Source organism: Hibiscus syriacus, unplaced genomic scaffold, assembly GCF_006381635.1.
Source record: "Hibiscus syriacus cultivar Baekdansim isolate YM2019G1 unplaced genomic scaffold, ASM638163v2 tig00110209_pilon, whole genome shotgun sequence".
In the NCBI taxonomy this organism is placed as follows: Eukaryota; Viridiplantae; Streptophyta; class Magnoliopsida; order Malvales; family Malvaceae; genus Hibiscus; species Hibiscus syriacus.
In genome coordinates this window covers 501,545-515,529 of record NW_024062628.1, presented here as the reverse complement: position 1 = coordinate 515,529, position 13,985 = coordinate 501,545, and the positions used below count along the sequence as shown (strand labels likewise).

Genomic DNA, 13,985 nt, shown 5'->3' with positions numbered 1-13,985 from the left:
GATGGTTTTACTCGGATGGATGACGTCGACGTTGTCAGAGTATGCCTTCTAATTCTTTTGCATGCCGGCTTTTTAGGCAGAGAGGCCAGACAACCTATTCCAAATGATCTAATAGAATTGGTAGAAGACCTAAATGCGTGGAACCTGTTTCCGTGGGGCTCGTATTTATGGAAAGCTACATGGAATAAGTTATCGTCTGCCTTGGATGATCGAAAAAGTTTGCATGGCGATGGTTCCAAATACACTTTGACAGGCTTTATTTGGGCCTTTAAGGTAAGAATTTTTATATAATGTTTCCAAAATTATAAGTAATTATTTAACAATTACTAATGTTTGTTATTATATTGTTTGTAGATTTGGATATTTGAAGCCTTTCCCGCTATGAAGACATATGCAATAAAAACTTCAAATGATATTCCCAGGGCTATTTTCTGGAAGAGGAAACGGACCTTGCAATGGGAAGATTTACTACGGTATACGACAATAAATAATGTAAGTTAACATAAATACTACCATATGTTTATAAACAAGTTATTACTAGTACACGTTTAACTTTGTTTGAGCTTTTATATTGTTAGGAGGCCAACACTCCTCTACAGAGGCTGACACCCACGGAAGCTGAGCTTGCCACTGATTGGTGGCAAGCTAGTAAGCGTTTTTTTGATGGAACGGTTGATGAGCAGCCTCCACTTCGGGAGCCATCACCTCGCCCAGAGCTATCACCTCACCCAGAGCCATCATCTGATCGACCCGACTATACACCTCCACAACGATAGCCATCACCTATTCTGTCACATCATCGAGCCTCTTCTCCACCATCACCGCAAGATAGGCGACCGGCAAAGATGCCACAACGTTTATCTCCCTGTTCTCCACCTCCACCTCAACGGGATGAGTTAGGGGAGTTACGTGATGAGGTCAATGCCTTGCGTGAGGAGGTCGGTACTTTATGCAAAGACGATGGTGCATGGCGTGTTGAGGTGTCTACATTACGCGGTGAGGTAGCCGCTCTACGTGAGATGGTAGTATCGTTGCAAAATGAGGTTCATACTCTACGCAACGAGGTAAGTTTAAGATTTTTCATACTTGTAATTAATTCGGTTGCTGCCAATACTGCTAAACTGTTTTTGTTAGTATTTGTTTTTGGTTTTGTTTTTGTCTTTTGGTTGAAGTAATGCAATCCATTCAAGTTTCAATTTGCAGAAGAAGAATAGTTTACTTTTGCAACACGAAAATGACTATCGCAACGCGGAAATGGCTATCGCAATGCGAAATGAAAATCGCAACGACAAAATCGCAATGCGAAATGAAAATCGCAACGACAAAATCGCAACGCGAAATGAAAATCGCAATGCGATTTGTGTTTCGCGTTGGGATTTTGTCGTTGCGATTTCATTTCGCATTGCGATTTTGTCGTTGCGATTTTCATTTCGCATTGCGATTTTGTCGTTGCGATTTTCATTTCGCATTGCGATTTTGTCGTTGCGATTTGCATTTCGCATTGCGATAGCCATTTCCGCGTTGCGATAGTCATTTTTGCGTTGCGATTTTAAATTTCGTGTTGCGAAAGTAAACTATTCTTCTTCTGGAATGTTTATATATGTTGTCCTTTTAAATGTTTATATAAGTGCTTACTTCTGGAATGTTATCTGAGCATTTTGTGAACTATGATAGAATAATGACTTGGGTGAATACAATGCTAGTTTAAAACATATTTGTCTTTGTTTAATATCATGTCTGTTTATTTACTGATTTATGTATTAATTTTTTTTAGCGGCCCGATAAGGTGGATGCTTTACGTCGGATTTTCCTTGCACGACGGAGTTCACGCATCAGACGGCGTGGTCGTGCTATTACGTCTCCATTCACCCCAATGGTGCGAAGACTCCGCAAGAAGAAGCCCGACTCACCTGTCATCCCTCAAGAGTCCCCTCCAATCGTTCAAGAGGCCCCTATCCTCCCTCAAGAGTCCCCCCCATCGTTCAAGAGGCCACTGTCATCGTTGAAGAGGTCCCTCCCACCATTCCAGAGCCCGATTCACATGGGGTAATATATCGAAGTATTGAGAAACCCCACCGGTTCCGAACATGATGGATGAGAGTTGGCTCTCGTATGAGTTACCGGCTAGTACCCTTCCGGTATCTGAAGTGGAGAGGAGACAACTACCGGAAACAACTGTGGATAATACCCTTTGGGCTAAGACCGCAGTTGATTTTTATCTACATGAGCGGAGCCAAGGGTGTTACACTGACATAAGCAAACTCAACGATGAAATGTTTTTGTTGCTTGATCGGTCTTGGTGGGGTGTGCTATTAGGGGTTGAAGACAGTGGCTATTTCGATGGGGAGGTAAGTCTTATATTTGACTTATATATGATTTTGATTAATTTTTTTAAAAATTAATGTAATTCACTAATATATGTCTTTTTTTTGTAAAACAGCATATCGATGCGTGGGTGTCACGTCTTCTAATAATAAGGAAGCTTAGGAAAAATAAAAAAATTTGCGATATACAATAATGCCGGCGGCTTTTCATGCAGTTCACTTGAAGAATCAATGAGATGAATCATTTTCGTTGGGCAACGGACAAGCTAAACTTTATCCTGGATGGTGGGAGGTCGATAAGGTTAGTGTTTATTTTTAAAATTTTTTAAAGGTGTTCATAAATAAGTGCGCAAATAAATGAATTATTACTTATGATTGCAGGTGTTTATCCCTGTTTTGGAACGTCGTCATTGGCTTCTCGTCCAACTTCAGCTCCCATCCCTGAAGATAATAGTATATGACAGCATGATAAATTACATATCACTGTCTGATTTGAGAGATATTATCAAAGGATGGAGCTCTCATTTGGCTAAATTCTTGGATGAGATTAATTATTGGACTCATTCTAGACACAAGAAGCCAAAGAAGTTCAATGTCACAGTTGTCAGAGACGAGACCGTGCCACAACAATCGCCGGGAGGCAGAGGGGATTGTGGTCCTCTCGTATGCATGTGCTTGGCGCGTTTGACGACGGGAAGCACAAAGTTTCTACCTTCCACCGATAGAGATAGAGCTGCAGTAGGCTTGTGGTTTCGGCATTATATGGCTAGAGCGATATATTCTAGACGCTGCCTACCTGCATCCGCGTTATGAAAGTATACATTGTTAATTGGTAAGTCAAATGCAAGTTTTGTTAACATATATACTCCTTTTGGTTTGAAAATGTTTGGTTAAGTACCTATAATTCAATAATTTGCTGTTTGTAGGTTTTAGATGTGTAGGAAGTCTTGTTTGAGCAAATGTTTGGTTTTTGCAGGTTAATCCTTAAGTGAGCTGCGTGAAATGGATGTATGGGTGCAAAAGTTGATTCATTGATTCAATAATTGATGAGGAAATAAGAATTATTATTATTTTTTAATTGTTTAATTGATTTGTAAAAAATGATTTGTAAATGTTGATTTGTTTAATTGGTGTGTACATAATTCTTATTTGTGCTTGTTTAATTGATTGAAATGTAATAGTTGATTTGTTGATTTTCAATCTGCATTATGTTGAAGGCAAAACAGACTATCGCAACACGAAACTGACTATCGCAACGAGAAAATCGCAATGCGAAATGAAAATCGCAACGAGAAAATCGCAATGCGATTTTCATTTCGCATTGCGATTTTCTAGTTGCGATAGCCATTTTCGCGTATCGATTTTTCATTTCGAATTGCGATAGCCATTTTCGCGTTACGATTTCCCCGTTGCGATAGTCAAATGAATGTCTAATAAGTGATAACAACTGAACAGATCATAGCAATGTTCAAACTCAAGTTACTAATACATGCCTAACTGAAAATGTTAAAAGTGCACACATAAAATACACATAATACAACGTTTGCATTTAAAAATCACCTAAGTTAACAGTCCCAAAAGGTGAAGCCGGTTGTGATTGGGATTTTGAAGATGATTGCGATTTTTAGAATCTCGTTGCGAAAGTCAGAATCTCGTTGTGATTTTGTATTATCTCGTTGCGATAGTCAGTATCGCATTGCGATTTTCCAAATTCGCATTGTGATTTACTTATTCGCATTGCGAATTAGGAAAATCGCAACGCGATACTTACTTTCGCAACGAGATAATACAGAATCGTAATGCGATTTTCAAAGTTCGCAATAGGTTTTAGTTTCGCAACACAAATTTTTTTGTGTATATATCTACGCAGAAGCAACAACTCATAACCTAAATCCCTAAATCGCAACTCATTCCATCTCTATCTATCACTCTCTCCGGCGACATCTGTTCCTATATCCGTTCCTACATCCTTCCCCATCCGGCAACATGTCTTAGTTTCGCAGCTCGTTTGTTTAGTAAATTAATTTACAACCATGAAATCATCTAATGTTGATCATGTTTGGATATATTTGTGTTTTGGAGGGTCATGGGAGAATGTTCATGGTGTTTTACAATATATGCCTTTACCCATGAATCTTCAACTAAAACTGTCATTAAAAAAGTTAACTTATGAAACTCTAATGTTACGTGTTTCAAAGAAATTGAATTTAGAGCCCCTAAGTGGATTTAGGCTATCTTATCAGAGGAATGGTAAAGTTTATTTGTTAACCGACAATGAAGATGTTGAACGATTCATTGCTTACATTAGTGTTTCAAGTGATGATGTTACATTGTATGTTGTTGAACCTAGAAGTAGTATTGTTGGGTCAGTAGCGGGTAGTAATCAACTAAGTTTTTCTCAAAACCCACAACCTTTCTCTAATCCAAATCCCAATCAACTTTCAGCACCAAATTCTGGTTTTCGTATTGACCAATTAGACGATGATGAGCCAACAGAAAAAATTATGAGTACTAGTCAGTATTCGAAATTTGATCTTGGTCAATACCCGGACTTTGATATTGGTCAATACTCGGATTTTGATGATGTTTCAGAAGAAGAAACAGACCCTGCGTGTAATGATTTTGATATTGGTCAATACCCGAATTTTGATGATGAAACAACCGTTGCCGAGGAAGATGTTGTTGATGATAATGAGGAGGAAGTGAATGGTTGTGAGGGATTTCGCCGGCGATGGGGACGGAAATCTTCGGAGATGGGGACGGATTTCGCCGTAGAGAGTGAGAGATGGAGATGAGACTGAGTGTTGTGATTTTGGGTTTGAGGTTATGAGTTGCGATTACTGTGGACGGTTCAGTTTCCGATTTATTAAGAAAAAATTCGTGTTTGGAATTTGAAAAAAAAAATACGCGTTAATACGAATGGCGCTATGCAAATCGCATTGCGATAGTAAGATTCGCATTGCGATTTACTAATTCGCGTTGCGATTTACGTATTCGCATTGCGAATTATGAAAATCGCAACGCGAATACGTAAATCGCAATGCGAATTAGGAAAATCGCATTGCGATAGTCAGTATCCCATTGCGATTTTCCAAATTCGCATTGCGATTTTCCAAATTCGCATTGCGATTTTCCAAATTCGCATTGCGATTTACTTATTCGCATTGCGAATTGGGAAAATCGCAACGCGAAATTGAAAAATCGCATTGCGATAGTCATACTCGCGTTGCGAATCTGGAAACTGATTTGCGATAATGGAGATCGCGTTGCGAATTAGCGATCGCATTGCGATTTTGTTGGTCATTTTGGCAAATCCGGAAAAAGTTGGTTAAAATCGTATATTATATGGGATTTTTGGTCACTGAGGTTATTTTCTCTTATCTAAAACTTCTAAGAAAAATAACAACTCCTCGTCCTCAACCACTGAAAGTAATCAATGAATTCAATAAAATTGTATTTCTCATTTAATTAAATTTAGTTTAAGAAAATAAGCAAAATATTTTTGTTAGTGGGTCAAAAATGGCTTCCTTTTTTTAATCGCTGCCGGTTCTTGCTTCTTTGACTAGAAAACCATGCACGTCACCTTCGTCAGTGCCACTCTGGTTTTCTTACATTTCAAATCCCCTTTATAAACAAAAAAAGTCCTCTACTTTCTGAAGCAACATCACTAGTTTTCGACTATTTCAGTTTAAACTCTAAAACCCAATTCTCAAAGCATCTTGTTTTGAGAAATCGAGTTGGAAAAGTTGGGGTTTCTTGGTAGAATCAAAAGCTAGTTCAGGCAGTATTCAATGGCGTCCTCGGGCTCAAAAGAATCAGCTGCCAATAACCCTGGCCTTCAAGCTCCCCCTCAAGTCACCAAAGGCTACTTCATGCAGCAAACTGTTAGTTTTCCTTGTTTATGGTGTTTATATGTAAAGTGTTATATTTTTAAGTAAATTTGTGTAATTATTTTCTTTCTGGTTGCAGTGCTTTCGAATTAAGGATCCAAAAATCAGTCTTGATTTCTACTCTCGTATATTGGGCATGTCGTAAGTTGTCTCTTTCGGCAATTTCTCGAGGAATCAAAGATTTACTTGTGAATTGGATTTGACATTAATGCAAAACTTCATTTCCAGGCTGCTCAAGAGAATCGATGTTGCAGAATTGAAGTTCACCTTGTACTTCATGGGCTATGAGGTATAATGGCAGAACTTATCTTAAAGACAAAGGCATGATTCTATGTTACAAGGATTAACTTTAAAATTTTAATAAATCGAAAATAGATTATCAATAAAAAATACAAAAACACTAAAATATATGATAATTTAAAATTTGCATAAGGAAGGCCGCAGCCCTTGGTCCATCCAGTGTCACTAGTGGTGGATGCATATGACCCCATATGGGGCTAAATGCATACCCATTATTTTATATTAGATATTAAATACAGTTCAATATATTGCATACCCATTATTTTAGGTTAGATATTAAATATAGTTGAAGGAATAAAAAAGAAGATACCTATTATATTGAAAAATATATTAATTTTTTTATCCCATTTCTAAATTTTTGGATCCAGTGAGTGTGGCCATTTGTTAATGATAATGACATTTGATCGTAAAAACGTATTTTCCTTGGATGCAGGACGTCTCAACAGCTCCAAGTGACCGAATCGATAGAACAGTTTGGACCTTTTCGAAACCGGCCACTATAGAACTAACACAGTAAGAGTACATTATTCTACAAAAAAGAGAAAAATCAATCCTCCTTTTTGTTTCGACAAAATCACCATTCTTCTTCCTTGTAACATGTTTAACAGTTTAATGTTTCCTACAGTAATTGGGGTACCGAAAACGACCCTGAGTTCAAAGGATACCACCCGGGAATTCAGAACCTTTAGGCTTCGGTATGAACAGTTTATTGTTTATCTCTTCTACCGTGTTAAAATTTTTGGGACAATTGAGGTACTAAACCGTCCTTTTACCCCATTTCAGGGCATATTGGCATCACCGTGGATGATACATTCAAGGCATGCGAGAGATTTGCAAGCCTTGGAGTAGAGTTTGCCAAAACACCAGAGGACGGTAAGCCATCTCATCTATACTAATAATGAAAGTTATATTTAAAACATCGTCCGTATGATATGTGCGTATTGTCAATAAATTAAAAAAAATCTGAATCGGTATCTTGTAATATCCCTAGATTATTAAAAAGATACTTTTACTCATGCCTTTGCAGGGTTTGCATTCATCAAGGATCCCGATGGTTACTGGATCGAAATCTTCGATCTGGTTAGAATCAGAGACGTAGTTAAGGATGTTGCCTGAGTTAGTGTTGAACTCAGTGAAATCTTGATTGAAGAACATTTCATTTCGGTGTGTGTAATGTTTTTGTTTTCTGCGTGTCTGATATATATACTAGACAAGACAAAGTGAAAATAAGAGCTTTTGTAAGAAACATATATCATATCTTTAAAGTATTATGAGTTGATGATTTTCTCATGACCACTTGCAAATCAATTTAAAATCTTACCCATCTAATTGAAAAAGGAAGTTAAATAAAATCCATTTTATTTATTATTTAAAGAGAGATTAAATAAGTTGATTTGTCGACTTATTGACAAATCAATTTGCTCTATAAAAAGAATCACAATTTATAAACTATTTAAATTAGTATTCTCACTCACAAACCAATTGAGTTTCTTAATTGACTTGATTGAAAAGAAGAATACATATATTTAAAGGAATTCGTTCTTATACTAATTCGTGACTCGATTTGAGATTCATATCCGAACATAAACAATTAATATAAAAATTTCATGGTAAATAGAGAGACCAAACTGTAAAAAAGCATTTAATTTAATGCCCCATATTGATGAAGTGGAAACAACTTGTTGGGTGACTATTTAGGAGCAATTGTCTCGGGTGTTTCAGATGAGGCTATTTCCCCATGCATCCATTTCTGCAACATTTGTAATGAAGCTTTTGGTTGATCCATCGGAACCATGTGACCAGCATCATGAGACAAATCACATGGAGGCAAAGGCTATGAATATTAAATTACTAATAAGAAAAGGAGGTTGTAGGTTAATAATGTAAATACACATTTTCTCGTTAACAAGAAAAGGTAATTATAATGACTCCTACATATAAATAACTAACCACTGACCCCCACTATTTCTCCAACGACTCCGAGAATAAAATCGAAAGATGCAATTTGTTTTTAAAATTGGAATTATCAACCAAATCATTCCCTAATTATAAAAAATTACATAATTTAACAATTGGGTGTAAATAATTTATATGATTGTTTCTTAAACTTAATTCTATAACAATCTATCGATAGAGGAATACTAATTATACGACTGGAAATTTTAAATTTTTATATAATTTAAATATTTTCATTTTTTTAATGATTTAATTTCGCAACATTTTGTAATTTCGCATTCTTCAAATTTTGATATATATATATTTTTTGAAAATTTGTATTTCAAACATAGAATCTTAAATACTATCGTGTAAATTATTAACAGTTTGGATTAACTAATGATACTATAAAACTAAATGATCGAATTATGTTAAATTGAAACATAAGGACTCAAACTTACATTTGCACGTAATATGGAGCAATGCATGATTGAAAAAGTGCACCAGAAACTTCAAAGGAGCAATACATGATATGGATCAAGATGAACAATAAAAGTTTTGAAACTGGATAAATAACACAACTTGTTGTCCAAGATAAAACCCAGTTTTACTCGTCAAAAGCCTTTATTATCAAGCATCCCATAGAACAACTCACAGGAACTTCCTGTATGGCCTACCATTATCTTCATCCTGCATATGCTGTTGGAAAAATTATCAAATCATTAAGCAAATCAATTCCACAAAAGGTATAAAGGAAAATCAAAATCAAAAGGAAAAAAATTATCTATTGCAAAACGTGCTCATACAACACGACAAAAATCAAACAAGATCTTGCAACACAAAAATGGGCATCAACAATTGAAATTGTTAAATCAATTCCACTGAATTACAATGAATCTCCTAATGTAAAAGATCAAACATTCACTCTTTAACTCCACGTTCTAGTACTCTCCTATTTCCAAAACACAATACTTTCTTTGTCATGAACAGCCTTGGGAGTTTCATTTGTATAAAGGATGGAAGAGCATGAGGATGCAAAATTTGTTTATCAAAGTAGGAAAATGATTATGAATGTTAACCATTTGATTAACAATTTTTCTAAACTCCATCTTTCCATTCCTCATACCAATTACCAAGCTGAGTCTTAATCTTTGCTATGGCTGACCAGTGAATACCAAAAGAATAATTCACCTTAGTTTCAATTTGTTATACTCTCATGGGAGAACTACTATCGACAATAATAGAAAATAAATTCTTATGTTCTGTACCTCACGTGTTAAACAAAAGCAGGTTAATATAGATGTATCAAATATGTCCCATTGGAAGAATTTTGTTCCTGATTATACCACTACAATGTTACATAGCATGGTTTTTGGTGTATTCTTGCTTCACAACATATTTCGGGTGTTGATTTTTTTCTAAGGCTGGTTACTGGTTAGGATTTAGGCCTATGTTACAAGGACTTGAGAGAACATGTCAAATTGTCAAGACATGGTTAGGGCACAGTTATGATAACTTCTGGCATTAACTTCAAAATCCAAGTGGCATACCCAAACGAATAGTTAATTGATAAAAAGAGAAGTCCATGTACTATAAATACACTCAAAAATTGGTCGTGATCTTGAAAGGAAGAAAATGTATCTAGGTTATCTAAAAGCTTGAGAAAACGAAAAGAAACATAAAAGGATGTGATAAACATAGTGCTAGTAACAAAAGAACTTTCTTTTACACTAGTGCATTACCAATATTGTTACCAAAGCAATACATCTCGGCATAACAATTTTAGTGTGGTAGTGGCTAAAATCAAGCCAACCCAAGGATTTACTCCACAAAATATTTCAGTAGACAAAACTTCAATTTTCAAAACCTTTATTCAAACTACGAAACCCTAAGGAAATCTTCAGAACCAAATAAACAGAAATTGATTAAAATGGAAATAGCCGCAATCAAGCAATCCAATCTGACAAGAATCACAGATCCCCTCCCCAACAAAAAAAAAGAATTTTCAAATCAAGGTCTAGCACAAGAAGAAACATGTTCCTACTAACAAAAAGAACTTTCCTTTACATTATAGTGCATTACCAATTTTTTACCAAAGCAATGCATCTCAGCATAAATTTTTTTTATCAGTAGCGGTTAATGAAATCAAGTCAACCCAAGGATCTAATCCCCAAAGTATTTTAGTCAGATAAATATTCAAATTTCAAAGCCCTTTTTCAAACTAGGAAACCCTGAGGAAAACAATCGGACACCCAGTAAGAAGAAATCGATTAAATCGATAATAGTCGCAGTCAGGCAATCAATCTCAAGAATAATCGTAAAGACCCAATCTGATTAATCAAACAAGAACCCAAAACCCCAAATTCAAACACATCAAAAAATGCAATTAAGTTATTAAGATAGCAAGAAACGAATGAAATGTTAAATCGTTAAGTAAGATATAAAACTAAAAGAGAGATGGAATGGAAAAGGAGAAGAATACAAATTCTCGAACAATTCCCTTGTACACAAGGACGGGGATAGCGATGCCGAAAATGCCGACGAGAGCCCAATTGCGGCGAGTCCATCGGAAGTTGTGCTCCAGATTCTCTCTTGCCGAGCTCCAATCTTCAATGAATCTGTTTTTGTGTGCTTCCATTCCTCCCCCCATCGTTCTTCCTTGGTTTTTTTCTCTCGCTGTAGTATACTTTAGCTTCGCTTTTCCAATGGACCTTGATGCTATTTAATATTTATGATCGCCTCATTGTTGCAACGGACTGTTTGGCTGAATTCCTTATCCTAATCCCAGTCTATATTCTGATATTTAATTACGAAAAAGAACTCAAAATTTTATGTTTAATCCTTCTACTTTAATAAAGTTTAAGATGTAGACTCCTACTTAAAAAACAAGGGTAATTACATTAAATTTTATCCTTTAACTTGTTTATATTATTGAATTTTTAATTTTGTCAATTATAACAGTGAACTTTAATTTTACATTTAATTATGTCATTATGATATTAAATTAATAACGAGACGATGATATGACTAATGGTTGTTAATGTGACTTTTCATAAGGCAACGTTAATTTGGTGACGACTATTGATGTGCAAAATAACTTTGTTTTAGGCACTAAACTTTTAGGGATATATCGATTTTCCACTAAACTTTTAAAAAAATTATTTTTTTGGCAAAACATTTTCTGGCCATTATCGACAATCAATCATTGGATGACTTTTAGGATCGTTTGACGAATAAAAATAAACGATTAAGATTAACTCATTGTCTTTTCTCAATGAATAATTTCTCATTTTTTGCTATTAATATGAATCGTCTATTCTCATTTAATAATTCTAATCTATGTAAAATAAAAAAATCATAGAATATAATTGTTAATATGTGTATTTTTTTTTTTAATTTTACACAATATAATCGAATTCTATCCATACATATTATATGTATATGTGTAAGCGTGTGCTTATATATGTGTATGACTTTCAAATGTGCATTGGTTAAAATCGAATTAACAAACCGAATTAAAATCTCAATCGGTTAATTATGGGTTTGTCCTATTAACGGTTAATGATTTTTTTCAAACTTCAGTTTCGGTTAATTCGGTTCAAAATCGGCTAGTTAACCGAATTATTAAATATTTAATATTATATATATATATATATATATATATATTACTTTAGGGGTATTTAAACTTTGATTTTAACCGAATTAACCGACTAAATTAATCAAATAAACCAAAAAATTAAATATTTAGTATTTAATATATATTATTTATAAATTTCAATTAATTCGGATAATTCATCTAACCTGTCAATTAACCGAACTTAATTCGGTTTGGTTAATTTTTTTTAAAATCGATCCAATTAACAATTAAAGTGAAAAAATCAATTAATAAAATTTGGATAATTTGATTCAGTCGATTAATAGAATTACTCGTTTAAAAAACCTTACTCATGAGGGTGTGTTATTCATTTCTTATGCGTAATAAACTCTAAGCTCATTCCAATTGTTCTCCATTTTTAAAAATGCAAGCTTTAATTTTTTTAGAAAAAGAAAATTTCAAAATGTATTTTTTTAAAATTAAGGTTTAAATATACAAAAGGTTCCCAACCTAGGCCCGTTTTTTCAGTTTAGTGTCTAATGTAATTGTAATATCCCAAAATTGAGGTTAGTGACTAAAATGGAATTTTTGGAAACTTTGTGCTCAATTTTGAAACAAGTTAAAAGTTCAATGACTTAAATAGAAAAATTTTAGTGTTATATTAAATGGTAATTGTGGAAATTTTGAAGGGTATAATAGTAATTTTATAAGAAAGATTTTTATTTCTCCTTTATATAGGAGATGGCACATGGAAATGGAGGAAAGAAAATAGAAAAGTCTGGAGACTTTGGTTCAACCTTCTTCTTCTTTTCTCGTAAGCTCCATGGCAAAGGTAAGTTGGTTCGAAGTTGATTAATTCTTTTGTTTTAAAGTTGGTTTTGATTCTTAGAGTGATGGAAAAGATTAAGGAAAGCTTAAGATGGATTAAAACTCAAAGATTATCAAGTTATGAGAGATTGAAAATAAGAGGTTTCAAATTGAAATCTTGGAAAAGAGTTAGTAATTGAAGTTGGAGGTTAAATTTGACTTCTCAAAGGGTTAGTTAAGAAGTTAGAGGTGATAGAATTGAATTAAGAACACATGGAAAATTTGATGAAATTCTTTGATTCAAGAATTATGGTGAATTATGAGGGATAATGAAGTGTTATAATGTTATAAGAAGGTTTACATATGTATAGATAAGTTTTATTGTATAAGAAGGGTTTAATAAGTAGAATTTGAGGACAAAGTAAGAATTTTCGGACTCAAAATGGAATTTCTGGGTTGTGTGCATCGATGCATCTTCAATGTGCATCAATGCACTCTCAACTAAATGAACATCGAATGCAATTAGTGCATCGATGCACCCCCTTAAAATGAAAACATCAAAGGTGATTTGTGTATCGATGCATGGGTAGTGCATCGATGCACATGTTAAAGAATGCATCTATACACTGTAGAATGTATCGATACACTATAGAATGTATCGATACACTTCAAGGGGAAAATAGAATTATACATTTCTTTTGGTCTAAGAAATGATAGATTAGAATACATCAATTGGATACCGATATGTATCAATGTATGATTATATAGATATCGAGCACGAGCAAGTTCCGGAACGATTATCAAGTTAAGATTCGATCAAAAGAGAAGAAAATCATAAAAGTTGATTGGAACGTAGTGAGGCCAAGGTGAGTGCATACTAGTTAGTTTATGGTGCTAAATGGAAACAAGACTTGCGACAAGTCTATTTCCTATTTTAGAACGCATGAATATATGATTATACGTATATGGATGACATGAATTGTATGTGTGCATGATTATATGTATTAACATGCTTTTATATATAATGGTATAAGAAATATGTGCTATGTGATGTATATATATGAACATATGTGAAACTGAACTATGTGATTGCATGAGAAAGATATGAGCCATATGACATGATATATGTGAACA

General features: G+C 34.4%; 1 protein-coding gene and 1 pseudogene across 1 annotated transcript; one reads left to right on the top strand and one right to left on the bottom strand.

Annotated features, from left to right (window-relative positions):
* The first annotated feature begins 5,992 nt into the window (after nt 1–5,992).
* Nucleotides 5,993–7,804, top strand: LOC120113467 (annotated as a pseudogene).
* A 1,156-nt stretch (nt 7,805–8,960) lies between these two features.
* On the bottom strand, nt 8,961–11,209 carry LOC120113463. The gene is made up of 2 exons (XM_039134620.1): nt 10,932–11,209; nt 8,961–9,148 (listed from the first exon to the last, which is right to left on the bottom strand). The coding sequence occupies exons 1-2, from the start codon at nt 11,097–11,099 to the stop codon at nt 9,101–9,103; spliced, it is 216 nt and encodes a 71-aa protein (XP_038990551.1). The 5' UTR covers nt 11,100–11,209; the 3' UTR covers nt 8,961–9,100.
* Nucleotides 11,210–13,985: the final 2,776 nt, after the last annotated feature.